Raw genomic sequence first — 26953 nt, forward strand, 5'->3', positions numbered from 1 at the left:
ATGGTCATTGTAAGTTGTCTTGTGATTAGCCTAGGATTAAATCAGGGGATTGCTGGGCGGTGCTGGATAGGCATACTCTGCGATAAATGAATAATGTTACAAGAAAGTTCCTTTTAACTCAGTCCCATCACACCTGGAACTGCAAACTGCAAAGCAAAAAATTCACTAGAACTCTTTCCATTGGTGTAGTAACTCATCCATCACTTCACATCATTTGAATATTAAAATAAAACGCAGGCAATGGGACGTAGACGTGTGTGCTTATGCAATTACTGACAAGGTTTGCTTTACTCAATGTACAAGCACAGGTGATATTTTGTATCATGCTTACGTCGTCAGTCTTTCTGTGCTGGCCATCTGTCTGTGAGAGATTATCCCTCTGATCCGAGGGATGTGAGTTCAGGAAGCAGCTGAGTCCTCCATATTACTGATAAATGAATGCATTGCTTTCTCAAGGCCAAATCGTTTCTCTCCACCTTGCAAGCTGGCAGGGATGGCTCAAAGAACGGTCTTGGTCACAGGTTGTTCCTCCGGGATTGGCTTGGCCATCGCAAATAAACTAGCCAGGGATGAAAAAAAGCGATTTCTGGGTGAGTTACAAACAGAATGTCTTGTCCCTTGGGGAGACTGTGACCGGGATATGAACAGAGCAGGGATAATGAAAATCTCTGAAGAGACAACGCATTGGCGTTAATAGAAAGAGCTTCAAGATTGATTAGTGTCATTTTTCAGTAGAGGGTAAAGGAGAACGTAATCATTGCTTCATAATAAAGGCGTGGTATTATGGGCTGCTATAGTTAGTTTATGGGACATAGTAGGGGAGCTAAAGGTTATGGGGAAAAGGCAGGTAGGTGGAGATGAGTCCATGGTCAGATGAGCCATGATCTTATTGAATGGCGGAGCTGTATCGATGGACCAGATGGCCGACTCCTGCTCCTATTTCTTATGTTCTTACGTTCATATTTAAACAGAATCAAGGACATGGGAGGATAGATGGTGCAGGTAAAGAAAGAAGAAAAGACAGAAATAGAATATAATTAGATGAGTACAATATGATTGAGAGAGAAGAACTTGAACATTTGTGGGAGAGAAAAGTAAGATAAAAATAGGGAGAAAACAAAAAGCAGAAATGAAGTGAAAACCAAGGATGAATAGGGAAAAACGGAGATTGGAAGGAATGGTTTCATTCAAAGTTCAAAGAAACAGAATAGAACCTACACATTAACAACCGCCCATGTGCAAAAAAAAAAGAACAAAGTTAACAAATAACACACAGAATATGAACCGCAGAATTCCTGAAAGTGAGTCCACAGGCAAGAAGGCAGTTCAGCTCTGCAACTGATCCAGCAGCCTGATGGCTGCAAGGCACAGGCACGGAACCAGTTCAGCGCTGAGGTGAGCGAAGCCAGGCCAGGTGCCCAACGGCTGCAGGCCAGAGCCACGGAGCAAGCGAGGTGAGTGAGTGAGTGTCAGGCCACAGCTGCAGAGTCAGCTCGGCGCTGAGGTGAATGAACCTCACAGAGCAGTGAGATGAACACCGGTTCGTCCTTTGCCCTTGGCACCGATGTCCCGACCCTTTCAACCTGGCTCGGCGCTTAAAACGGCCAAACATCGGTTCATTTGTTGCTCTTGGGTCCAGGACCCACTGCTTGTATGAAGGTGAGTAGGAATTGGGTGAAGAACAAGAGAATAATCAGCTGAATGCACGCAATGAAAAAAAATCACCCTTAGTCTGCTTCAACAGCAAACTCAACTCTGGAACATGCACTTGATACTTCCTTGGCACTGATTTTTTTTTCTGTCGCATTTGCAAATTTATACATTGAGATAAAGTGCAGAAGTAGTAACTATAACTGAATCTGAGGCTGTTTATGGTAATGTGAAAGAATAGATAATACTAATATGGATCTGAAAATTTTAAGAAAATCAGATTTTGAAACTGGAAATCTGAAACAAAACAAAAGGTGGTGGGAATACGCAGCAGGTTCATGTGTGGAAAGAGAGAGTTAGTGTCTCGGGTTGAACCTTCGTCATCAGAACTAATCTGGATCTGTTGACATTTAGGGTGAAAATCTCTCACTGTTACCTGTTTACCTGGATTAATTGATCTGAATTTAAACAAATTGTCAATACAATTTGCTAATTGATTGAGCTAAAGGGAGGAGGCGGGGAGTCACTACAGAAAATGCATTGTTATCAGTATTGGTAGCTTAAACCTAACAAAAAACAAATGAAAACATTCTGGAAATACTCAGCACGATGAACCACATCAGAGGGACAAGAAACTGAACTAGAACATTTCAGTTGACGACCCCTCATCTGATTCCATCCAACAGATGCAGCCTGACTTGCTGAGTATTTCTGGCATTTTCTGCCTTTATTTACCAGAAGCCATTGTGTTTAATTATTTAGGACTAAAGCTGTACAGGATGTTGATGAGATCACAGTTCTGGTCTTCTTAGAATTTAGTAGCTTTGGAAGCAGTACAAAGGAGATTCACTGGGTTAACACCTGGGTGACAGTAGAATTTATTGTGGAATTCATTGCCACAGATAACTGTGGAGGCCAAGTCACTGGGTACATTTGAAGCAGAGATTGATAGGTCCTTGGTTAGTCAGGGTGTCAAAGGTTACAGGGAGAAGGCAGGAGAATGGGGTTGAAAAGGATAATAGATCAGCCATGATGGAACGGTGGAGCAGACTCGATGGGCCGAATGGCCTAATTCTGCTCCTGTGTCTTGTGGTCTTATGGTTTTATGGACTGCTTTGTCCTATCAAGAGAGGCCTGACTGTTTGGGTCTGTACAACCTGAAGCTTAGAAGGATTTCCTTTATCAGACAAATAAAATCCTAAAGATATTTGACAGGGAAAATGTTGAGAGCATGAACAAGCTACAAAGCAAAGGGCCAGTCATTTATAACTGAGATCTGTAGAATATTCTTCTCTTGGCACGGAATCTCTGGAATTCTCTACCCCTAAGGGTGGTGAAAGACAGATTGTGAGATATATTTGAATTGGAGATAAATATTTGAAAGATTGAAGGTAATTTTGAATTGGTTTAGAATAGGGGTTCCCAGCATGGGGTCCATGGATTCCTGTTAATGGTAGGGGTCCATGGCTAAAAATGGTTGGGAACCCCTGGCTTAGAAACAGACTGGAGACCAGCATGAGCAAAAGAGGCTTGAGAGGACTGGCGCTGTACTCCTGCTCCAGTTGTTGTATACAGTATATTCTTGTGTAATTGTGCTGAAATGTTCTGGTAGCTTCTGAACTCCTTGAGATACTTGCCCATGGAGAAGGATACAATCAATACGACCATATTCTTTCTTTGTGGTTTCATTTGCAGTCTATGCCACCATGCGAAATTTGGACAAACAGAGAGATCTTGTGGATATTGCTGGAAGTGCACTGGGAAAAACGCTGGAGATTAAACAGCTGGATGTTTGCAGTGAAAAATCTATCCAAGACTGCATCAACAGTATCCCCAACAGGAAAATCGATATACTCGGTAAGGCAATCTGATGTAAAAGTGAATTTTGCTTATAAATGTAACATATAGGAAACCTCTCCAGAATGTTAACAGCAGGTTATTCATCCCCTGTCCTATTGCCTTTCCTCTGAATTGATGCCGATTTTCATCTTAACCCTATTCACTTGCCTTGGTTCCACATTCCTTCACATGACTCAAAGCACAGTTTTAAAAGTTTCAGTGGTCACCCAGCCTCTAAGGTGGGAGAGGGTTCCAACATGTGGGCTGCCCCCAGCATGTCTCTACATTGTGTTGGTTGTTAATGCAAATGGTGCATTTCTCTGTATGTTTCAATGTAGATGTGATAAATAAATTAATCTGAATCCAGATCTGCACTGCCCTTTGTGTGAAAATATGTTTCCTGAATTTGTCCTGAACAGCAGGGGGCTACCTTTAATTATTTAATCTTCTTCTGACAGATTCCCCCACAGAGAAGAATGTATTTTTCTCTCTAAGTAGTCAGTCAAATCCTTTAATCATCTTCACCATCTCAATTACATCATTATTTAATCTCTACACTCAGATTATACAATCTGTTCCCACAATTTAACCCATTTGGCTCTGGTATCGATCAGTATAGCAGACTGATTTACTTTCATGGGTTTAGGTACATGATGGGCCCACAAAACAGATCCCTCACCACCAGTTTCAAACTCCTAATCTATAATTCATTCCTTGCACCTCTAAGCATGGTCTCTCCCTCTCCCTGTCCTTCTCCCTCTTCCTTTCCCTCTTCCCCCACCTCTCCCTCTCCCTCTCTCATAAAGTTCTTAAACACATTGCTTTCGTGACACACACTTTCTTCCTACTCAAATCTAATCAGATATCAGTAATCGAAACAATCCACTTCAAGAGAAATTTCTCTTATGAGTGACTTATTCTACTGATCCTCCCAGTTTTAAAACAAGCACCTATCAGTAGAATTTGTTTCAATGATAAGATCTGTTGGTGTTAAAACTAACATCTTGATGGAACAAAATACGGTATTTTCACCAATAAAGTTACTTCAATGATAGGCATTATTTAAAATATGTGGCAACTCTGGAATTAGATTAGATTAGATTATGAGGACACTCATTCCTCGTTTATTGTCATTTAGAAATGCATGCATTAAAAAATGATACAACGTTCCTCCAGAACGATATCACAAGAAAACACAGGACAAACCAAGACTAAAATTCCCTAATATTGATTGGCACCTGATTAGTTCCAAGGGTTTAGATGGGGCAGAGTTTGTTAAGTGTGTCCAGGACGGATTCCTGTCACAGTATGTGGACAGGCCGACCAGGGGGAATGCCATACTAGATCGAGTACTAGGTAATGAACCGGGTCAGGTCACAGATCTCTCAGTGGGTGAGCATCTGGGGGACAGTGATCACCGCTCCCTGGCCTTTAGCATTATCATGGAAAAGGATAGAATCAGAGAGAACAGGAAAATTTTTAATTGGGGGAGGGCAAATTATGAGGCTATAAGGCTAGAACTTGCGGGTGTGAATTGGGATGGTGTTTTTGCAGGGAAATGTACTATGGACATATGGTTGATGTTTAGAGATCTCTTGCAGGATGCTAGGGATAAATTTGTCCCGGTGAGGAAGATAAAGAATGGTAGGGTGAAGGAACCATAGGTGACAAGTGAGGTGGAAAATCTAGGTAGGTGGAAGAAGGCAGCATACATGAGGTTTAGGAATCAAGGATCAGATGGGTTTATTGAGGAATATAGGGAAGCAAGAAAGGAGCTTAAGAAACGGCTGAGAAGAGCAAGAAGGGGGCATAAGGAGGCCTTGGCGAGTAGGGTAAAGGAAAACCCCAAAGCATTCTTTAATTATGTGAAGAACAAAAGGATGACAGGAGTGAAGGTAGGACCGATTAGAGATAAAGGTGGGAGGATGTGCCTGGAGGCTGTGGAAGTGAGCGAGATCCTCCATGAATACTTCTCTTCAGTATTCACCAATGAGAGGGAATTTGATGATGGTGAGGACAATATGAGTGAGGTTGATGTTCTGGAGCATGTTGATATTAAGGGAGAGGAGGTGTTGGAGTTGTTAAAATACATTAGGACGGATAAGTTCCCGGGGCGTGACGGAATATTCCCCAGGCTGCTCTATGTGGCAAGGGAAGAGATTGCTGAGCCTCTGGCTAGGATCTTTATGTCCTCGTTGTCCACGGGAATGGTACTGGAGGATTGGAGGGAGGTGAATATTGTCCCCTTGTTCAAAAAAGGTAGTAGGGATTGTCCGGGTAATTATAGACCAGTGAGCCTTCCATTTGTGGTGGGAAAGCTGTTGTAAAAGATTCTTAGAGATAGGGTCTATGGGCATTTAGAGAATCATGGTCTGATCAGGGACAGTCAGCATGGCTTTGTGAAGAGCAGATCATGTCTAACAAGCCTGATAGAGTTCTTTGAGGAGGTGACCAGGCATATAGATGAGGGTAGTGCAGTGGATGTGATCTATATGGATTTTAGTAAGGCATTTGACAAGGTTCCACATGGTAGGCTTATTCAGAAAGTCAGAAGGCATGGGATCCAGGGAAGTTTGGCCAGGTGGATTCAGAATTGGCTTGCCTGCAGAAGGCAGAGGGTCGTGGTGGAAGGAGTACATTCAGATCGGAGGATTGCAACTAGTGGTGTCCCACAAGGATCTGTTCTGGGACCTCTACTTTTCATGAGTTTTATTAACAACCTGGATGTGGGGGTAGAAGGGTGGGTTGGCAAGTTTGCAGACGACACAAAGGTTGGTCGTGTTGTAGATAGTGTAGAGGATTGTCAAAGATTGCAGAGAGACATTGATAGGATGCAGAAGTGGGCTGAGAAGTGGCAGATGGAGTTCAACCCGGAGAAGTGTGAGGTGGTACACTTTGGAAGGACAAACTCCAAGGCAGAGTACAAAGTAAATGGCAGGATACTTCGTAGTGTGGAGGAGCAGAGGGATCTCGGGGTACACGTCCACAGATCCCTGAAAGTTGCCTCACAGGTGGATAGGGTAGTTAAGAAAGCTTATGGGGTGTTAGCTTTCATAAGTCGAGGGATAGAGTTTAAGAGTCACGATGTAATGATGCAGCTCTATAAAACTCTGGTTAGGCCACACTTGGAGTATTGTGTCCAGTTCTGGTCGCCTCACTAGAGGAAGGATGTGGAAGCATCGGAAAGGGTACAGAGGAGATTTACCAGGAGGCTGCCTGGTTTAGAGAGTATGCATTATGATCAGAGATTAAGGGAGCTAGGGCTTTACTCTTTGGAGAGAAGGAGGATGAGAGGAGACATGATAGAGATATACAAAATATTAAGAGGAATAGATAGAGTGGACAGTCAGCGCCTCTTTCCCAGGGCACCACTGCTCAATACAAGAGGACATGGCTTTAAGGTAAGGGGTGGGAAGTTCAAGGGGGATATTAGAGAAAGGTTTTTTAATCAAAGAGTGGTTGGTGGGTGGAATATACTGCCTGAGTCAGTGGTGGAGGCAGGTACACTCGTGAAGTTTAAGAGACCACTAGACGGGTATATGAAGGAATATGGGGGATTATATGGGAGGCAGGTTTTGAGGGTCAGCACAACATTGCCGGCTGAAGGGCCTGTAACGTGCTGTACTATTCTATGTTCTACGTTCTAAAACTTACAAAACCACATAATTATAACTTATAGTTACAACAGTGCAAATCAATACCGTAATTTGATAAAGAGCTGACCACGGGCATGGTAAAAAAAAGTCTCAAAGTCTCGATAGCCTCATCATCTCACACAGGTGACAGAAGGGAGAAACTCTCCCTGCCATGAACCCCCAAGCACAACTTGCCGATGCAACACCATTGGAAGCACCCGACCGCAGCGGACTCTGACTCTGACACAGCCTCTCCGAGCACCATCCTCTGCCGAGCGCTTTGACTCCACCCCGGCTGCTGAGCAACAAGCAAAGCCAAGGACTCCGGGCCTTCCCCTCCGGAGATTCTGGACCGCACAGTAGCAGCAGCAGCTGCGAAGCAGGCATTTCAAAAGTTTCACCAGATGATCCTCCATGCTCTCACTTCCATCTCCATCAAATCAGGATTGTGCACGGCACCCTACTTGACAAATAACAGACATCCCCACCGGAGTGGCCGCTGCTAGCTGTGTCGCGCCGCCATCTCCTCCTCCTTTCTCAGAAAAATTAAAATGAAGCTTAATGTTGTTAGATGTTGCGAGGGATGGAATCACTGATCCAATAACAGAGCAGGATCAAAAGTTTCTTTAATACTTTTGAGTCCAGGTTCCCAGCTTGTTTCTGAATCCCCAGTCCTCCAGTTCGTACTCTTCCTTCTAGCTTGTCAGGGCTCAGGTTCCCACAGTCCCCTCCACTCACTGGGCCCCTGGCTCCCAAAGTCTTTCCGTTCACCAGGATCCTGGATCCATGCTCCCTCTCCCTCACCGTGGCCACGGTTATTGCTCTCCTATGAAATTTACCTTGTTCTGTTTCCCGTTCTTCCTTTAAACTGATCAGGTTTACTGCAAAGTTTATGCTTTAAAAATTGTATTAAAAGTGCGAGGACCTCATGTGGGGGAATCTTATCTCCTTCATTAAGTAAACGGCTCAGCAGAGGACATACTGAACTTCTTGAGGCAGTTGGTAAAATTCCATCTTCCCCAGAACATGCTGGTGCAATTCTACACTGCCATCAGCGAGGGCATCAATAGCTGCAGTCTGCCATTACTGCAGGACTTGGATGTGTCCCAGACAAAGAAGCAGGCAGGAAATATCATTACAGACACCACTCGCCCAGCAAACTGTCTTTTCCTAAAGTTCTGGAAAGTTCTATAGAGCTATTAAAACAAAAAAAAACTTTGCACCATCTTAAAAGTTTCTTTTCTCAGGTTAATCTCAATCTGATTAACCATTCTAATTAGCCCACTATCCCTCTATCATAGAAGGAGATGAGTTGTACAACTTACATGCAAATGCAGTTCAACTCTTTGAGTGATTATGCAGAAAGTTTGAAGTTAATAACTCATCTCCTTCTACCTTAGGCCACGAACGTATCAATCACCCCTGATGAGTTATTAACTTCAAACTTTCTGCATAATCACTCAAAGAGTTGGACCGCACCTGCATGTAACGAGAGCTGTATAACTCATCTCCTTCTACCTTAGGCCACGAATTTATCAATCACTCCTGCAGTGGACACTTTCAAGATCTGTATGCTCCACAACCGCTGGACTAAGTGTGTAAATGTAGGAGGGGACTATGTTGAAAAATAAATGTGCTAGGTTTTCTAAAATTGACTCCTTCTACCTTAGTCCACGAACTTATCAATCACCCCTCGTACAACCTTGAAATTCATCTTGTGCTGTTTACATTGCAAACACATTCCGGTATTTAAGTATTCATGCACATTTTATCCCTATCTGTACTTCTAAGTTTATTTTTGTGTAATTCTTTATAATAGTTGATTGTTGTTTATTGTTGTATATCACACTCTGACCAACACACCACAGTCAAATTCTGAATAAAGTTAATCTCTTTATCCCGTTGGAATAAGAATACACTAACATCCGATGATCTGGAAAGTCTGCTCATCCAGCACCACCAAAGTCCTGAAGCACCACATCAAAAGAGTTCTACTGTAGACAGATGCTTTGAAGTAGGAATAGGAAGCAAGGCACCATTCAAGGCTGAGAGTTGTAAAATATTACCTCTCCCTTCCTCCCAGTGACTAATTTTAATTTCTCCACTTATAGTTTTAACAAAATAATGAACAGGTTTGCAATTCAGGACAGTAAAATTAGAGAGCCGCATTATCTAAGAAAATCTCATAATAAATTTTGGGAGATTTTGGTATAATGAGTACAGTATATTAAAATACAGATAATCTACATGTCATCAGAGATTAACCAGGTCTGGAGAATTGAAAAGGAGGAGTTGCTCTGTGTTTGTGTAATCTATGTACCTTTTATACCAGTCAGCAATGCTGGAATGGGGATGATTGGACCCATTGAGTGCCAGACCTTGGATGAGATGAAGACAGTTATGGACACTAACTTCTTCGGACTTGTTAGACTCCTTAAAGAAATTTTGCCTGACATGAAAAGGAGGAAGAGGGGCCACATCGTGGTGATCAGTAGTGTCATGGGCATTCAAGGTATGATCTACACCACACTCAGTGGCCACTTTATTAGGTACATCTGCTCATTAATGCAAATATCTAGTCAGCCAATCATGTGGCAGCAGCTCAATACATAAAAGCATGCAGGCATGGTCAAGAGGTTCAGCTGTTGTTCAGGCTAAACATAAGAATGGGGGGAAAAGTGATCTAAGTGACTTTGACCATGATTGCTGGTGCCAGATGGGGTGGAAACTGCTGATTTTGTGGGATTTTCACACATAACAGTCTCTAGAGTTTACAGAGAATGGTGTGAGAAGAGAGACACAGGAAAAAACATTCAGTGAGTGGCAGTTTGTCTTGTTCATGAGAGAGGTCAGAGGAGAATAGCCAGATGAGTTCAAGATGACAGTAACTGAAATAACCACGTGTTATGAAAGTGGTGTGCAGAAGAGCATCTCTGGATGCACAAAATGTCAAACCTTGAAGTGGATGGACTACAGCAACAGTAGACCATGGACATAACTCAGTGACCACTTTTATTAGGTACTTCCTGTACCTGTTAAAATGGATTGGACCTTGAGTGTATATCTTACAACATGATGATTCATGAGTATAGATTGATTAAAATTCTTCCACAGCTCAGCTTTGATTTAAAGAATGCTGCGAAGAAATGATGCCTTCTTGCTTTTTACTTCCTTGCTTTGCCTTTGATACGGGAATGACTTGGCTAATACTTTCCTTTATAGGGATATTGTTCAATGATGTCTATGCTGCCTCAAAATTTGCAGTGGAAGGATTTTGTGAAAGTTTGGCGATCCAGGCCATCAAATTCAAACTGAAGTAGGTGTCATTGTGTTTACTTTGATAAAGACGAGTTGCTTCTTGTGTAGTTCGCTCCATTATCCAAATGATCACTGTTCAAAAACATCCATGTTATTGCACTGCAATGGGTGGTGTGTATATTTGGTGATTGATATAGGCAAGACTTGAAATTCATAATATGATCACAAACATTCGTTTAAGAATGATTATGGTGCAACCCATTCACTTAGTCTGTTGTCTGTTCAACCCTGCTAATGGAAGTCTGGTTGACCAGACATCACCTTCTGATCCCAGTGTCCATTGGCAACCATGGATGGGGTAACATTTGGGGAGCAGATGAGAAATTGTTCCAACAAATGCTTAGGAGCTGAAGGCCACAGAAGAGCTGCCCTTGCTGAGGTGAAAAACCTCTTGAACAGACTCTAGATCCTAACTGGAGCATCACATATGAATACAGAGACAATGCTGGAGGAACTCAGCAGGTCAGGCAGCATCTACAAGAGGAATAAACAGTCTGTGATCCTTCATACGGATCATCATATGATCATTTAAAGGGTCCGAGAGATAAGATAACTGGCCTGGAGATCCATTTCCATTACATTCACATCCACTGCCAATCCAAATTTGATGGGCATGATCTTAAGAAGAGAGAAAATTGAGTGGATCATCAGGAAAGTCCTTTACACAAGAGATTCTGAAGGTTCTAGAAATCCAGAGTAACACATACAAAATGCTGGAAGGACTCAGCAGCCAGGCAGCATCCATGGAAAGGAATAAAGTTTTGATGTTTCGTGCCAAGACCCTTCATCAGGAAAATCCTTTGCTGGTTTTACCTCAGTCTGCTCCATAACAAACCTTAAACACATGGAGCTTCATGATTTTCAGGTCCCATCTGGAAACCAGGGTAGGTCTTACCCAGTGAACAGAAGAGCAATGAGAGTGCGGTAGAACAAAGGGATCTGGGAATACACTTTCATTGAAAGTGGTGGCACAAGTAGATGGGGTCATAAAGAAAACTTTTGGCTTTCATAGATCAAAGTACTGAATACAGGAGATGGGGTGTTATGCTGAAGTTGTATAAGACTTTGATGAGGCCTAATTTGGAGTATTGTGTGCAGTTTTGGTCATCTACCTGCAGGGAAGATGTAAGTAAGGTTGAAAGACAACAGAGAAAATTTACAAGGTTGTTTTCAGGACTGGATGACCTGAGTTATAAGGAAAGATTAAATTATTCCTTGGAACGAAGATAGAGGGGAGATTTGATAGAAGTATACAAAATTAAGAGGGGTATGGATAGGGTAAGTGCAAGGAGGTTTTTTCCACTGAGGTTGGGTGAGACTGCAACTAGAGGTCATGGGTTAAGAGTGATAGATGAAAAGTTTAAGGGGAACCTGAGGGGCAGCGTCTTCACTCAGAGGGTGGTGAGAGTGTGGAGTGAGCTGCCAGTACAAGTGGAGCATGCAAGCTCGATTTCAACATTTAAGAGAAGTGTGGATAGGTACATAGATGGGAGGGTTATGGAGGGTTATAATCTGGGTGCAGGTCAATGGGACTAGGCAGTTTAAATGGTTCAGCACTGACTGGATAGGCTGAAGGGCCTTTTCGGTGCTGTACTTTTCTATGACTCTAGGACTCTATGACTGCTAATATGCCCTGGACAACAAATGATTTACCAGCAGAGCTGAAGAAATCCAAGGCCATCACTCATCCTGAAGTATATTATATCATTTTTAATCAGCTTTGGGCCTGAGCCAGGTCTGGGCCCTGATTCAAGCTACCCGCATGCAGCCACATGCAGGCTCCAACTGTAAGCAGGCTGGCATGCCCTAGGCTGCTGCCTGCACAGAAAGTGTTTGCCAGATGAGTTCAAGATCAAAAGAGACTAGGAACTGGAGTAGGCCGTTCAAGTCTGTTTCACCATTTAATGTGACAACGGTTCCTCAAACTCTTTTTCCTCTGCTGTGCTCTGTCCCTTGAGGAATAAACGTTGGCCGAGGTGCTGGAGAAAACCAACCTGCTCCTTTTCATAATAGTGGCATGGTTTCCCTGAAGCCTATCTGATGGAGCATATAGGACTTTGATATACAGCCTCTTCCATATAATCCAACTGTACAGTACTCTTTTGGCCTGCACTGGGATGTCAGCCTGGACATTAGTACTTCAGTCCTGAAATTAGATGTAAGGCGCTTTCCCACTAAGTCACACCTTAAAGTTTAAGGTTCCCCTATCGAGGGGTCCATGGACTCCTGCCTTAAACAGAGCCGTTGAGCAAGCGGCCATGGACTGAAAAGGTGCTGACTGAAGACTCCTCTGTCAAAGGCAGCGTTGAGCTGGATGTGAAAGTTGCCTCAGATGATATTCAGCGTTGCTAGTCTCAACTTGCACTGTTTTTAAACAACATGCTCAAGTTGTTGAGTATGCTCAAGTTGTTGAGTCCTTGAACATGAATCCATAGGTTGTGGAACTAGTTAAGGGCTGAGGTGAGTGAAGTTATCTACGCTGGTTCAGTAACCTGATTGTTGAAAGGTAACAACTGTTCCTGAACCTTACGGCATATGTTAAACATTACAGTTTATCCCTTCCCATACAAATTGCTATTTATCAGTGAAAACTTAATACCTTTAGATAACACGTATCTTAGTTTGGAGCCAGGGACTATAAATATTTAAACACAAATAACTTCCAATTACATACATAGAATGTACGAACAATACATAGGTGTAGACCATCTGGGTCCTCGAGTCTGCCCTGCCGTTCGATAAGATCAGGGTTGATCTTCTACCATAACATCATCCTCCTAATACCCTGATTGCTTTAATATCCAAAAATCTAATTTACAATTCAGAAGAATCAAATCAGAAACATGTTTGTTACCACTAACGCGAGCCATGAAATGTGCTGTTTTGTGTCAGCAGTACAGTGCAAGACATAAACCATGACTAAAAGTTGCATAAAAAATAAGTTGTGCAAAATAGAAACAGTAAGGAAATGGTCGTGGGTCATGGACCGTTCAGAAATCTGATGGCGTAGAGAAAGAACTTGAATGTGGGTCTTCAGGTTCCTGTACTTCCTCCATGATTGTAATAATGAGTAGAGGACATGTCCTGGGGGGTGAGAGTCCTTAAAGAAGTATGCCACCTTCCCGAGGCACCTGCTTTTGAAGATGTCCTCGATTGTGGGGAAGGTAGGGCCTGTGATGGGACTGGCTGAGTCTATAACCTTCCGCAGTCTCTTTTGATCCTGTGCATTGGAGCTTCCATTCCGTGCAGTCAGAATGCTCTCCAGCATACAACTGGAGAACTTTGCTTAAGTCTTTGATGACATACCAAATCCTAATGAAGTTCAGCCACTGGCATATTCATCAATCTCAGTACAAATGTAATCAATGAAGCTACAGAGAGAGAGAGACTCCTCAGCCAGGGACAGGAAGTTCTGTGGGCCAGAACGAGATTCCCAGATAGTACGTTTCCTCCTGGGTGCCTGGATCTGGTATATCTCGGATTTTGTCCTCAGCATTCTTAAGTGAGAGGGTGAACAGCCAGAAGTCATGGTCCATGTTGGTACTAATGACATGGGTAGGGAGAGTGACAAAGTTCTCCATAGGGAGTTCAGGGAGTTAGGTGCTAAATTAAAGGGCAGGACTTCCAACGTTGTGATCTCAGGATTGATACCTGTGCCACATGCTAATGAGGCTAGAACTAGGAAGGTTACACAGTTTAATACGTGGCTAAGGAGTTGGTGTAGGAGGGAGGGCATAAGATTTTTGGATCACTGGGGTCTCTTCCAGGGAAGATGGGACCTGTACAAAAGGAACAGTTTGCACCTGAACTGGAAGGGTCTAATAACTTAGCACGAGGGTTTATTAATGCTACATGGTGGGATTTCAACTACAGTTGTAAAGAGGTGGGAATCAGAGTGCCAGAACAGTTAGTGGAGAGGTTGTGGAGGCAGATGTTGGTAAGACCTCAGGCAAAGTTAGGAATGAAAAGGTTGAGCATAGTGTGACAAAATCAAAAAGGATGAATGCAGGACTGAAGGTGTTGTACCTGAATGTGCGTAGCACAGTTGCAAAATTGTCAGGTATGATATTGTGGGCATTACTGAATCATGGGTGAAAGATTATAGCTGGGAGCTTAATGTCCAAGGATACATATTGTATCGCAAGGATAGGCAGGAATGTGGGGGGAGGGGTTGGTGTTGCTCTGCTGGTAAAAAATGAAATCAAATCATTAGAAAGAGGTGACATAGGGTTGGAAAGTGTTGAATCATTGTGTTTAGAGCTAAGGAACTACAAGGTTAAAAAGATTCTGATGGGAGTTGTATACAGAGCCCCAAACAGTAGTAAGGATGTGCCCAAAAGGGCAATATTACAACAGTCATGGGGGACTTCAATATGCAGATAGATTGGAAAAATCAGGTTGGTGCTGAATTACAGGAGGGGAAATTTCTTGAGTACCTATGAGATGTCTTTTTAGAGCAGCTCATGGTTGAGCCCACTAGAGAATCAGCTAATCTGGATTGGGTGTTGTGCAATAAACCAGAATTGATTAGAGAGCTTAAAGAAAAAAGCTCTCTTACCCTTAGGGGTAAGTGATTGTTATTATAGGCATCCGTTAGTCTCATGAGACCATGGATTTGTGCCTTGGAAGGTTTCCAGGGCGCAGGCATGGGCAAGGTTGTATGGAAGACCAGCAGTTGCCCATGCTGCAAGTCTCCCCTTTCCACGCCACCGATATTGTCCAAGGGAAGGGCATTAGGACCCATACAGCTTGGCACCAGTGTCATCACAGAGCAATGTGTGGTTAAGTGCCTTGCTCAAGGACACAACAGGTTGCCTCAGCCAAGGCTCGAACTAGCAACCTTCAGATCACTAGACGAACGCCTTAACCACTTGGCCATGCGCCAACACACAAGTGATCATAACATGATCAAATTCATCTTAAAAATTTGAGAAGGAGAAACTAAAGTCAGTTGTATCAGTAATACAGGGGAGTAAAGGGAATTACAGAGGCATGAGAGAGGAGTTGGCCAGAATTGATTGGAAAAGAACACTGGCAGGGATGACAGCAGAGCAGCAATGGCTGGAATTTCTGGAAGAAATTTGGTAGGCCAAGGATATACAATCCCAAAGAGGAAGAAGTATTCTAAAGGAGAGATTACACAATCATGGTAACAAGAGAATTCAAAGCCAACATAAAAGCCAAAAAGGGGGTATACAAAAGAGCAAAAATTAGTGGGAAGTTAGAGGATTGGGAAGCTTTTCAAAACCAACAGAAGGCAACTAAAAAAGTCATTAAGAAGATAAAGATGGAATAGGAAAGTAAGCTGGCCAATAATATTAAAGAGGGTACCTGAAATTTCTTCAGATACATAAAGTGTAAAAGAGACGTGAGGGTGGATATCAGACTGCTGGAAAACAATGTTGGAGAGGTAGTATTAGGGGACAATGAAACAGCGGATGAACTGAATAAGTATTTTGCATCAGTCTTCACTGTGGAAGACATTAGCAGTATGGTGGAAGCTCCAGGTGTCAGGAGGCATGAAGTGTGAGAAGTTACCATAACTAGAGAGAAGGCTGTTGAGAAACTAAAAGATCTGAAGGTAGATAAGTTATCTGGACCAATGGTGCACAACCCAGGGTTCTGAAAGAGGTGGCTGAAGAGATTCTGGAGGCATTAACAATGATCTTTCAAGAATCACTAGATTCTGGAATGGTTCTGGAAGACTGGAAAATTGCAAATGTCACACTCCACACTTCAAGAAAGGAGAGCGGCAGAAGAAAAGAAACTATAGGCCAGTTACTCTGACCTCAGTGGTTGGGAAGATATTAGAGCTGATTACTAAGGATGAGGTCTCAGCGTACTTGGAGGCAGATGACAATGATTTGGATGATGGAATTGATGGCTTTGTTGCAAAGTTTGCAGACGATATGAAGATTGGTGGAGGGGTAGGTAGTTTTGAGGAAGTAAAGAGACTACAGGACTTAGACAGATTAGGAGAATAGGCAAAGAAATGGCAGATGGAATACAGTGTCAGGAAGTGTATGGTCATGCACTTTGGTGAAGAAAAAAAAAGGTTAAAAATTTTCTAAATGGAGAGAAAATACAAAAATCTGATATGCAAAGGAACTTTGGAGTCCTTGTGCAGTATTCTCTAAAGCTTAATTTGCAGGTTGAGTCTGTGGTGAGGAAAGCAAATGTAACGTTAACATACATTTCAAGAAAACTAGAATATAAAAGCAAGGATGTAATGTTGAAGCACTGGTGAGGCCTCACTCGGAGTATTGTGAGCAGGTTTGGGCACCTTATGTTAGAAAGGATGTGCTGAAACTGGAGACGGTTCAAAGAAGGTTCATGAAAATGATTCCAGGACTGAATGGCTTGTCATATGAAAAGCATCTGATGGCTCTGGGCCTGTATTCACCAGAATTCAGAAGAATGAAGGGTGACCTCATTGAAACCTATCAAATGGTGAAAGGGCTTGATAGAGTGGATGGGGAGAAGATGTTTCCTGTGGTGAGAGAGCCTAAGACCAGGGGATACAGCCTCAGAATAGAGGGCATCCTTTCAGAGTAGAGATGAGGGGGAGTTCCTTTAGCCAGAGAGTGGTGAATCTGTGGAATTCTTTGCCACAGGCAGCTGTGGAGGTCAGGTCTTTCTGTATATTTAAGGCAGAGGTTGATAGATTCTTGATTGTTCAGGGCATGAAGGGATACAGGAAGAAGGCAGAAGATAGGGGCTGGGAGGAAAATTGGATCAGCCATGATGAAATGGCAGAGTAGACATGATAGTCCAAATGGCCTAATTCTGCTCCTATCCCTCATGGTCTTAGCAAAAACATCCTACCCATATCTAACCCATTGAGCTTTCTAGAAATGTATCAATACAGCATTCTTTGGCAATGCAATTTAACCAAAAACACTTCACAAGGACGCTGCCACACGAAAATTGAACAGGATGCCACATAGAGCTACGTGGAGATAACCAACAGCTTGATGAGAGGTCACTTTTAAAGTCCACTTAGAGGAGGCAGAATTGGAACGATTAAGAAGAGAGATACAAAGCAAAGGATCTTGGTAGCAGTAGCCACAGTATCAAGTTGTGGGACAGTGAAAATCAGGGATGATTCCGAGGCCTGAAATGGAAACTACCCATCTTTGATAAACACAAGAGATTCCGCAGATGCTGGAGATCCGGAGTAACACAAACACACACACACACACACACGCACGCATGAAATGCTGAATGAACTCAGTAGGTCAGGCAGCATCTTTGGAGAGGAATAAAGAGCCGACATTTTGGCTCGAGACCCTTCATCAGGATCTTCCCTGGATTCTGCTAATTGGCTAAACAGGAGGGGCAGCTTACAGCTACCATCTACACGTCCCTGATGTGTGGGAGGAAGCCAAAATAAGCAGAAGAAATGTGTAGTTACAGAGAGAACATGTAGACTTCACACAGACATCTCCTGAGATCCATCAGGGAGGAGGTACAGGAACCTGAAGACGTACACTTGATGTTTTAAGAACAGCTTCTTCCCCTCCATCATGAACCCATAAACACTACCTCGCTATTTTTCTCTCTTTTTGCACTATTTATATATTTTAATATATTCCTTATTATAAATTATAGTGATTCTTGCATGTATTGCACTGTACTGCTGCAATACAACAAATTTCACAATGTACATTGGTGATGATAAAACTGATCCTGATTCTGAATGAACTTGGGTCAATGATGCTGTGAGAGAGTATTTTATCTGACTGTACAACTGTACTATTGATAGTAATTTATCTTAAAATAAATATTTAGCTAAAGCCTTATCATATCCTCAGGACTTCTTAAAATGCTTTCCAGCAGTAGAATTTTCAATGTTGCAACCAGATGCAAGACTGGCAGAATGCTGGCACACGACATTGAAAAAGATATTTCTAATAAAGTTAACTGAAACAAAAAGCTTGCAGAACTTCCAGCAAATTGCAGCAAAGGTACTGCAGGCTGGAAAATAAGGAAGCCAAAGGATTGTTTCGAAAATGAAGTTAAGGCTGTTCTGGAAGCAGATGTGACAGCTAGATTGCACGCTGCAGACAGAAAATCAATGATTGACATAGTAATGTGGACGTTGGTGATTACCAGAAGGGTTTAAACTTGAAACATTAATATCTCTTTCCACAGAAGCTGCCTGACCTCCTGGGTGTTTCCAGATTCTTCAGCTTTTGTGGGTGCTCAATGATGGAGAATTAGTGCAGGCACCACCAGTTTTCCTTTGCCATTTTTGTCTCGAGACCACTTGGGCAGCCAGTTGATATCCCATTCTGGCTCATCTGGCAATGCTCCAGTCCCTCAGTGCTGAGTGGGATATCAGACCAGATTCTATACACAGTACATAGTCCATGGTACAATTAGACCACAACCTTCCTACTGAGCATGAATTTAAATGGATATTATCATTGATTAAAATAGTTCTGATGTTTTCTCTGCGAGAGAGTTGGCTGTCAAACCATTTACAACATAAACACTGATTTTTTTCAGAAAGCTAAGTTTGGCATTGTTATTTTAATATAAATGGTTTAAAACAAATGTCTTACAATAATTATGTAACTGTTTCTTTTAGAATATAACAAAATGTTATTAAGAATTTTATTTTGAATTTGTTTTTGTATGCTGGTCTGGCTGAACAGTTCAGTTGTTAGAAAAGATAAATTTATTAAACAAGAAGACTTTCTGCATTATTACTGCTCAAAGTAATCATCCCTCTGATAAATCGACTTCCCCTTTTATCTGGCAGCATAACTCTGATCGAACCTGGTCCTGTGGTCACTGAGTTTGAAAAGAAGGTTTATGAAGAAGGAATGAAAATTGATTTGTCTGCCGCAGACCAAGAAACGAGGGACATGTTCACAAACATTTACTTGCAAAACTATAAGGAAATATTCTCAAGCCTGGGACAAAGTGCAGATCAAGTGGCTGAGGTACAATAATTGAACAGAGTTTATTGAACTTTGGACTGCAGAGCAATAACATTTGAAATCATTTCAGGTGCAAGTTTATTTAAAGGAAAGTGTGAGTAAGAGTTCGGCACGGACTAGAAGGGCTGAGATGGCCTGTTTACGTGCTGTAATTGTTATATGGTTATATGGAAAGTATTTGGCCATTTTAAACTCTTCTGTCCTCAGATTTACCATCTGTTAGATTTAATTGTTCAGGAGATGTGGGTGGCATTTTTAAGTCACAAGATGAAATGCAATAGAGAAATAGTGCCTTCCCAATTATACTTGAGCAGGTAATGATGAACCAACATCTTAACTTGCTGCATTGCATGAGGTGAAAGAGATTTTTACAGCAGGGATTTCCAGAACTCTGAGCCAGCAATGATGGAATATGTCCAACTCAGGGTGGGGTGTGATGGTATTCCACTAATAAATTAAAAGTGGTAGCCGTTAACCCAAACATTTCTGCAAGGTGTGTGTGTGTGTGTGTGTGTGTGTGTGTGTGTGTGTGTGTGTGTGTGTGTGTGTGTGTGTGTGTGTGTGTGTGTGTGTTGTGAGAGAGAGAGAGAGAGAAAAAAAAGGGGTTTGTTTGCTGTGGTTGTCTTGTTGTTCAGAATCAGAATCAGTTTTATTATCACTAACATATGTCATGAAACTTGTTTTGTGACAGCAGTACAGTGCAATATATAAATATATAATTAACTATAAGAAATATTTAAATGTTTAAAAATTAAATAAGTCGAACAAAAAGAGAGCAAAAGGACTGTGGGGTAGTCTCTGTAGTTCATTGGCCATGAGGAAATCTGATGGCAGTGTTTGTGTTCAGGTTCCTGAGCCCCCTCTCAGATGGTAGCATGTCCTGTGTGATGGGGGTCCAATATGATGGATGCCAACTTTCTGAGTCGTCACCTTTTGAAAATGTCCTCAATGACCTTTAGTTGTTGTTGTTGCTGCCTGCGATGTTCTGCTGAACGTTGTTGGGTACGCTATGTTGGCACTGTTAATATGTGGTGACACTTGTGAGCTGCCCCCAGCACATCCTTAAAGGTGTCGGTTTTGAATGCAAATGACGCATTTCACTGTATGTTTCGATGTGCATATGATAAGTAAATCGGAGTCGGAATCTGAAGATGCTGGCCGGTGGTGTGGTGGCAACAGCACCAGATTTCAAGGTGAGTGGTCCCGGGTTCAATCCGGCCGGCCCCTTGCACATGTTTCCATGTTGGGTTGAGCGTCGAGCTAGCAACTTGGCCTTGTAAAAAACAGACAAATGCTAAAGGAGCTGCAAAAATGGAACCCGATGCGCCACAAGGCGTGAAAAGCAACAGCAACACCTTTAAATGGCAGTGTTTTCAACCTGAGATTGTCCCATAGTTCCACAATAATTCTCTGTAAACTGCAATCTTGTCCAGTAAGGAAAGCTTTTAAAAATGTTTCTGCACAGGCTTTCCAGGGCAAGACCTCTTCACTGGGATGAAAATAACTTTGGCTGCCTGCCACCACTGAGGTCTCTCCAGGTGGACACCATTCTCTCTGGTCCCTGTGGACTCTGAGTGAAATAGAATATAAAACATCACAGCACAGTACAGACCCTTTGGCTCATGATGTTGTGCTGACCTTTTAACCTATTCCAAGATCAATCTAGCTCTTTCCTCCACACATTGCCACAATGGGTCAAATGGGTCTAATCTTGCTATGTCCATTTTTCTTTCATCCACGTACCTATCTAAGAGTCTCTTAAATATCCCTAAAGCAGGGTTCCTGACCATTTTTATGCCATGGATCTATATCATTAAGCAAGAGGTCCGTGGACTCTTGGTTGGGAACCCTTGTCCTAAGATATGATCTTAATACTTTGGAATCAAAAACCAAAGACACTCAGGCTGTGGAGATTTTGGAGAGGAGGCAGGCAAGGGACAGCACAGGGAAAGTTCTAGAGCTAATTCTTATGAATTCTAACTCACTTTGTGGCTTAAAGTTTAAGTAAATTTTCTCTTTGTTTTTATAACCAGCATACAATGAAGATCATCCTGTCAGAGAACCCACCGTTTCGTCACCAAACAAACACCCTTTATACCCCCATGACAACTCTGAAGTATGCGGATCCTACTGGAGATCTCCCCATTGACACCTTCTACAAGATGGTCTTCCATCATGACAAGGTCTTCCATGCCAGCCTCAATTTTATTAAATTGCTAAGGTGGAGAAGCAGGAAGAGTTTTAATCTAGGTAAAGCAAGCAGTAAGAAGTAGCCATATTCGCCGCAGCAATGGAAAAGCTAGTAGGCATCTCTTGTTAATGTTAGTTCTTAGCTGAATCTGCTTTTTAAATTTATTGAGATACAGTGTGGAATAGTCACACCGCTCAGCAGTCACCCGATCTAATCTTAATCATGGGACAATTTACAACAACCTACCAACCGGTACATCTTTGGACTGTGGGAGGAAACCAGAGCACCCAGAAGAAACCTACGTGGTCACAGGGAGAACGTAGAGATTCCTTACAGGCAATGGCGGGAATCGAACTCAGATTGCTGTACTCCACACTACCATACCAGCTTTGTAATACAGGCTTGAGGGAATTGCCTCTACAGTAAAGTGTGATGCAGCTTCTCCAGAAGTGTTCGAATGACTAACCACATTTAAAGAAATGAGGGAAATTCGGGGAAGTCCTTAGACTTCTCACCTGCAGTGTTCGCAGTCCCACCCCTCCAATGAGAAGGAGTCCTGATCTTTGGGCTCAGGGTCGACGGCAGTGAGTGAAGAGCCTAAACAGACTGGAGCTCCGGTTTCCGAGTGGGTAATTAGATCAAATCACAGTGTTGGGAAAAAGAACTAATGAACCTAGACTCTGAAATTGTCACTGTCCTTCATAGAGCATGGAACAGTACAACACAAGGACAGGCCCGTTGCCCCATGATGTCTGCTTTGAGCACAATGCTAAATTAAATTCATGCACCTATCTAAAATCCTCTTAAACTCTGTTATCTGCTTCCCCCAGCAGACCATTCCAGGCAACTACCACTCTTTGTGTAAAAAAAAATTCTCTTGCTTATCTTGGTCATTGAGCCATAAACACTACAGAACAGAAACAAGCCCTTCGGCCCATCTAGTCTGCTCCAAACCATTAATCTGCCTCATCCCATCGACCTGCACCCGGACCATAGCCCTCCATACCCCTTCCATCTATGTAGCTATCCAAATTTCTTCTAAATGTTGAAATCAACCTGCACCTACCAATTATGCTAGCAGCTTGTTCCACACTCTCACCACCCTATGAGTGAAGAAGTCACCCCTCACGTTCTCCTTAAACATTTCACCTTTCACCCTTAACCCATGACCTCTAGTTCTAGTCTCACTTAACCTCAGTGGAAAAAGCCTGTTTGTGTTTACCCTATCTATATCCCTCATAATTTTGAATATCTCTACCAAATCTCCCCTCAATCTTCTGTGTTCTAGGGAATAAAGTCCAAACCTTTCAAACTTTCCCTATAACTCAGGTCCTTAAGTCCAGGCAACATCCTTGCAAACCTCACATTTGTCTGCATTAAATTTCATCTGCCATTTTTCAGCCTATTTTTCCAGATAGTTCAGATCTCGCTGCAAGCTTTGGCGGTCTTCCTCACTGTCCATTACACACACAATCCTGCTGTCATCTGCAATTTTGCTGATCTAGTTTAACACATTATCATCCAGATCTTTGTTATAGATGACTAGCAATGATGGACTCAGCACCGATCCCTGCGGCACTCCACTAGTCACAGGCCTCCAGTCAGAGAGGCAACCATCTACTACCACTCTCTGACTTCTCCCACAAAGCTAATGTCTAAACCAATTTACTAACTCATCTTGACTGCCGAGTGACTGAACCTTCTTGATCAATCTCCCATGTGGGGCCTTGTCAAAGGCCTTGCTAAAGTTCATGTAGATAACAGCCTTTACCTTGCCTTCATCATCCTTCCTGGTCACTCCTTTGAAAAACTCCATAGAATTGACTTACCATGCACAAAGCCATGCTGACTATCCTTAATCAGTCCCCGTCTATCCAAATACTTATATACCAAGCCCATTAGAATGCCTTCCAGTAACTTACCCACTACAGATGTCAGGCTCACCTTCCTATAACTTCCTGGTTTATTCTTACAGCCTTTCTTAAACAATGGAACACTTTAGCTATCCTCCAATCCTCCGGCATCTCACCCATGGTGAAGGATGTTTGAAATATCCCTGCTAGGGCCTCTTCAATTTCTGCACTAGCCTTCACAGGGTTGGCGGGACCACCTTATCTGGCTCTGGGGATTTATCCACTCTAATTTGCCTCAAGACAGCAAACATCTCCTCCTCTGTAATCTGCATGACCATGTTGATGCATTGGCTCACATCTGTGTTCATCTCCCGAGTAAATACATGTAACTCTTGCTTCGGCTAGCAGCTTAATATAGGTGATAGCCTCAGCCCGGCCAAACTTAAGAAATCTCATTTGGGTGGATGCTGCGTGATGTGTCCCCTGTTATAAATCAGTACCCTGAAATAACAAACAGTACACAATATGTAATTAAACGAGTAAGCTTTATAATTCTTACTTTGACTATACGGTTAGTAAAGAAAATGAAAAAAAAAGAAGGGCCCAATTTTATGAAACAGTCTATTGCACAATGTTGGAGCTCACTGATAAACCTATTGTCCACCATCGACCTCCTCCGATCATCGCTGCCTTTGGACCCTCGCTCCAAGTCCACCCCATCCGGCGGTCTACCAACTCCCTCCATTCGCGTCTTCTCTCCTCATCTCTCCCCAGCAAAAGACCACGAAAATCTCTCTTCCAGACTCACAAGAAAGAACAACAGCATTCCTAACCCCGTTATCTCCAACCATAACCCAAAAATTGCTGCTATGGAGAAACCATTACATTATCAATGTGTAAGGGGTTTCTTCTTTTATGTTACTGCTAAGGCTAGTAAAATGGCTTCTTTGTTATGTTATAATAAAATGGCTTCTCTGTAATGTTAACTGCTGAGTTAACGGTAGCAGCTTGTTTGGGTTATAATTACTGATAACAAGAATTGTATTAATTTGCTAACCAATTGGGATAAATGTTATTCTTTCTTGTGTGTCTATAAGCTATTGTTTTCACGGGCTTTGGGGACAGAGAAAGGAGACGCGATGCTGTAAGATGGGTGAGGAACGGACCCCAAGCAGGAGTCCGAGGCCCAGGGTCTTCGGCGAGGAGAGGAGACGAGGACAGACTTGTGTGGAGCGTTTGGTCAACCACCAAGGGTGGTCCCATTCGAGAGTCGGTGGAGTTCGGAGGACATCGACTGGCGGAAAGGGAGACCCAGTTCTGTAAGAGCTCCAGTGAAGTTATCCACTTTGGTGGCAAAAATAGGAAAACAGATTATTATCTGAATGGTGGCCGATTAGGAAAAGGGAAGGTGCAATGAGACCTGGGTGTCATTATACACCAGTCATTGAAAGTGGGCATGCAGGTACAGCAGGCGGTGAAAAAGGCGAATGGTATGCTGGCATTTATAGCGAGAGGATTCGAGTACAGGAGCAGAGAGGTACTACTGCAGTTGTACAAGGCCTTGGTGAGACCACACCTGGAGTATTGTGTGCAGTTTTGGTCCCCTAATCTGAGGAAAGACATCCTTGCCATAGAGGGAGTACAAAGAAGGCTCACCAGATTGATTCCTGGGATGGCAGGACTTTCATATGAAGAAAGACTGGATGAACTGGGCTTGTACTCGTTGGAATTTAGAAGATTGAGGGGGGATCTGATTGAAACGTATAAAATCCTAAAGGGATTGGACAGGCTAGATGCAGGAAGATTGTTCCCGGTGTTGGGGAAGTCCAGAACAAGGGGCCACAGTTTGAGGATAAAGGGGAAGCCTTTTAGGACCGAGATTAGGAAAAACTTCTTCACACAGAGAGTGGTGAATCTGTGGAATTCTCTGCCACAGGAAACAGTTGAGGCCAGTTCATTGGCTATATTTAAGAGGGAGTTAGATATGGTCCTTGTGGCTACGGGGATCAGGGGGTATGGAGGGAAGGCTGGGGCGGGGTTCTGAGTTGGATGATCAGCCATGATCATAATAAATGGCGGTGCAGGCTCGAAGGGCCAAATGGCCTACTCCTGCACCTATTTTCTATGTTTCTATGTTTCTATTTGTGCACAGAACTGATAGAGTTACTGACTTGGCGCCTTTATTGTATTTGTTTCTACTAACCCAGCACCAAGAAATACTTATAAAGTATAATCATTTAATTGCATATGGTGTACTGTCTGTTATTTGGCATGGTGGGGTACATCACACAGCATCTACAAGAAACTTGATTACCCAGTTTGCCGGGGCCGAAGTCTGCTTCCCCTAGACGAAAGCGAGCTGAGCGAGCCTGAGGCCTACCAGGAGGCTACAAGTGAAACCCTACAGCATGTTACATACAGATGCAAAACATCCATTTAATATCTGTTTCAGCTCCACACATAGATTACCACACTGATCTTCCCAAGGACCAATCTGTCGCTTGCTATCCTTTTGTTCTTTATATATATATTTATAGAAGCCCTTAGGATTCTCCTTCACCCTGTCTGCTAGAGCAACCTCACGCCTTCTTTAAGCCCTCCTGATCTCCTTCTTAAGCTATGCATCTCTTTCTTTTCCATAACCAGGGCCTCAATATCTTTCGAAAACCAAAGTTCCATAAACCTGTTATCCTTGCCTTTTATTCTGACAGGAACGTACAAACTCTGTACGATCAAACTGTCACTTCTGAAGGCCTCCCACTTACCAAGTACACCTTTGCCAGAGAACAACCTCTCCCAATTCACACTTGCCAGATCCTTTGTGATACCAACAAAATTGGTCTTCCACCAATTTAGAATCTAGACCTGAGGTCAGATCTATCCTTTTCCAAAATTCCTTCGAAACTAATGGCATTATGATCACTAGGTGCAAAGTGTTCCCCTCCACAAACTTCTCTCACCATATCTTCTGTAAATTTTCTCTCACTCGCCTTAAGTGCATGTCCTCTAGAATTTGTTATTTCTGCACTGGTAATGAGATTCTGACTGTCTATCTTCTGTTAGCTTCTCATCATTTTTAAGCTTCTATCAGATCTCCTGTCGGTCTCCAATGCTCCAGTGAAAACAACCAAAGTCTCCTCATAGTTCATACCCTCTAATTCCTAACTTCAGATTGGGGAATTAGCAGGCCTGGGGGTGTCCTGGGCAGGATCAGCAATGATGTCCTGAAACACTGAACAGGAATGATTAAGATAGTATCCTATCACTTGTTACTTCCCTTCCATTTAGTTATTTTGCTAGAGGTGAACTGGCATTGAAATTGGCTGCCTCATCTTGAGCATCTCCCGTTCGAGTAGATTTCGAGATCCAAGTTTACTCATCACATGAACATCGAAGCATATGGTGAAATGTGCCATTTGCGTCAACAACCCACACACCCAAGGATGTGTTGGGGGCAGCCCACAAGAGTCACCACACATCCCGTGCCAACATAGTATGCCCACAATGCTCGGCAGAACA

At 42.8% G+C, this 26953-nt stretch overlaps 1 protein-coding gene across 1 annotated transcript; it reads left to right on the forward strand.

Annotated features, from left to right (window-relative positions):
- The first annotated feature begins 490 nt into the window (after positions 1 to 490).
- LOC140206269 (retinol dehydrogenase 8) lies at positions 491 to 21695 on the forward strand. Its single transcript, XM_072274598.1, has 6 exons — positions 491 to 590; positions 3346 to 3507; positions 9457 to 9636; positions 10347 to 10440; positions 19210 to 19393; positions 21424 to 21695. The coding sequence occupies exons 1-6, from the start codon at positions 494 to 496 to the stop codon at positions 21661 to 21663; spliced, it is 957 nt and encodes a 318-aa protein (XP_072130699.1). The 5' UTR covers positions 491 to 493; the 3' UTR covers positions 21664 to 21695.
- The last annotated feature ends 5258 nt before the right edge of the window (positions 21696 to 26953 follow it).

Source organism: Mobula birostris, chromosome 12 (assembly GCF_030028105.1).
Source record: "Mobula birostris isolate sMobBir1 chromosome 12, sMobBir1.hap1, whole genome shotgun sequence".
In the NCBI taxonomy this organism is placed as follows: domain Eukaryota; kingdom Metazoa; phylum Chordata; class Chondrichthyes; order Myliobatiformes; family Myliobatidae; genus Mobula; species Mobula birostris.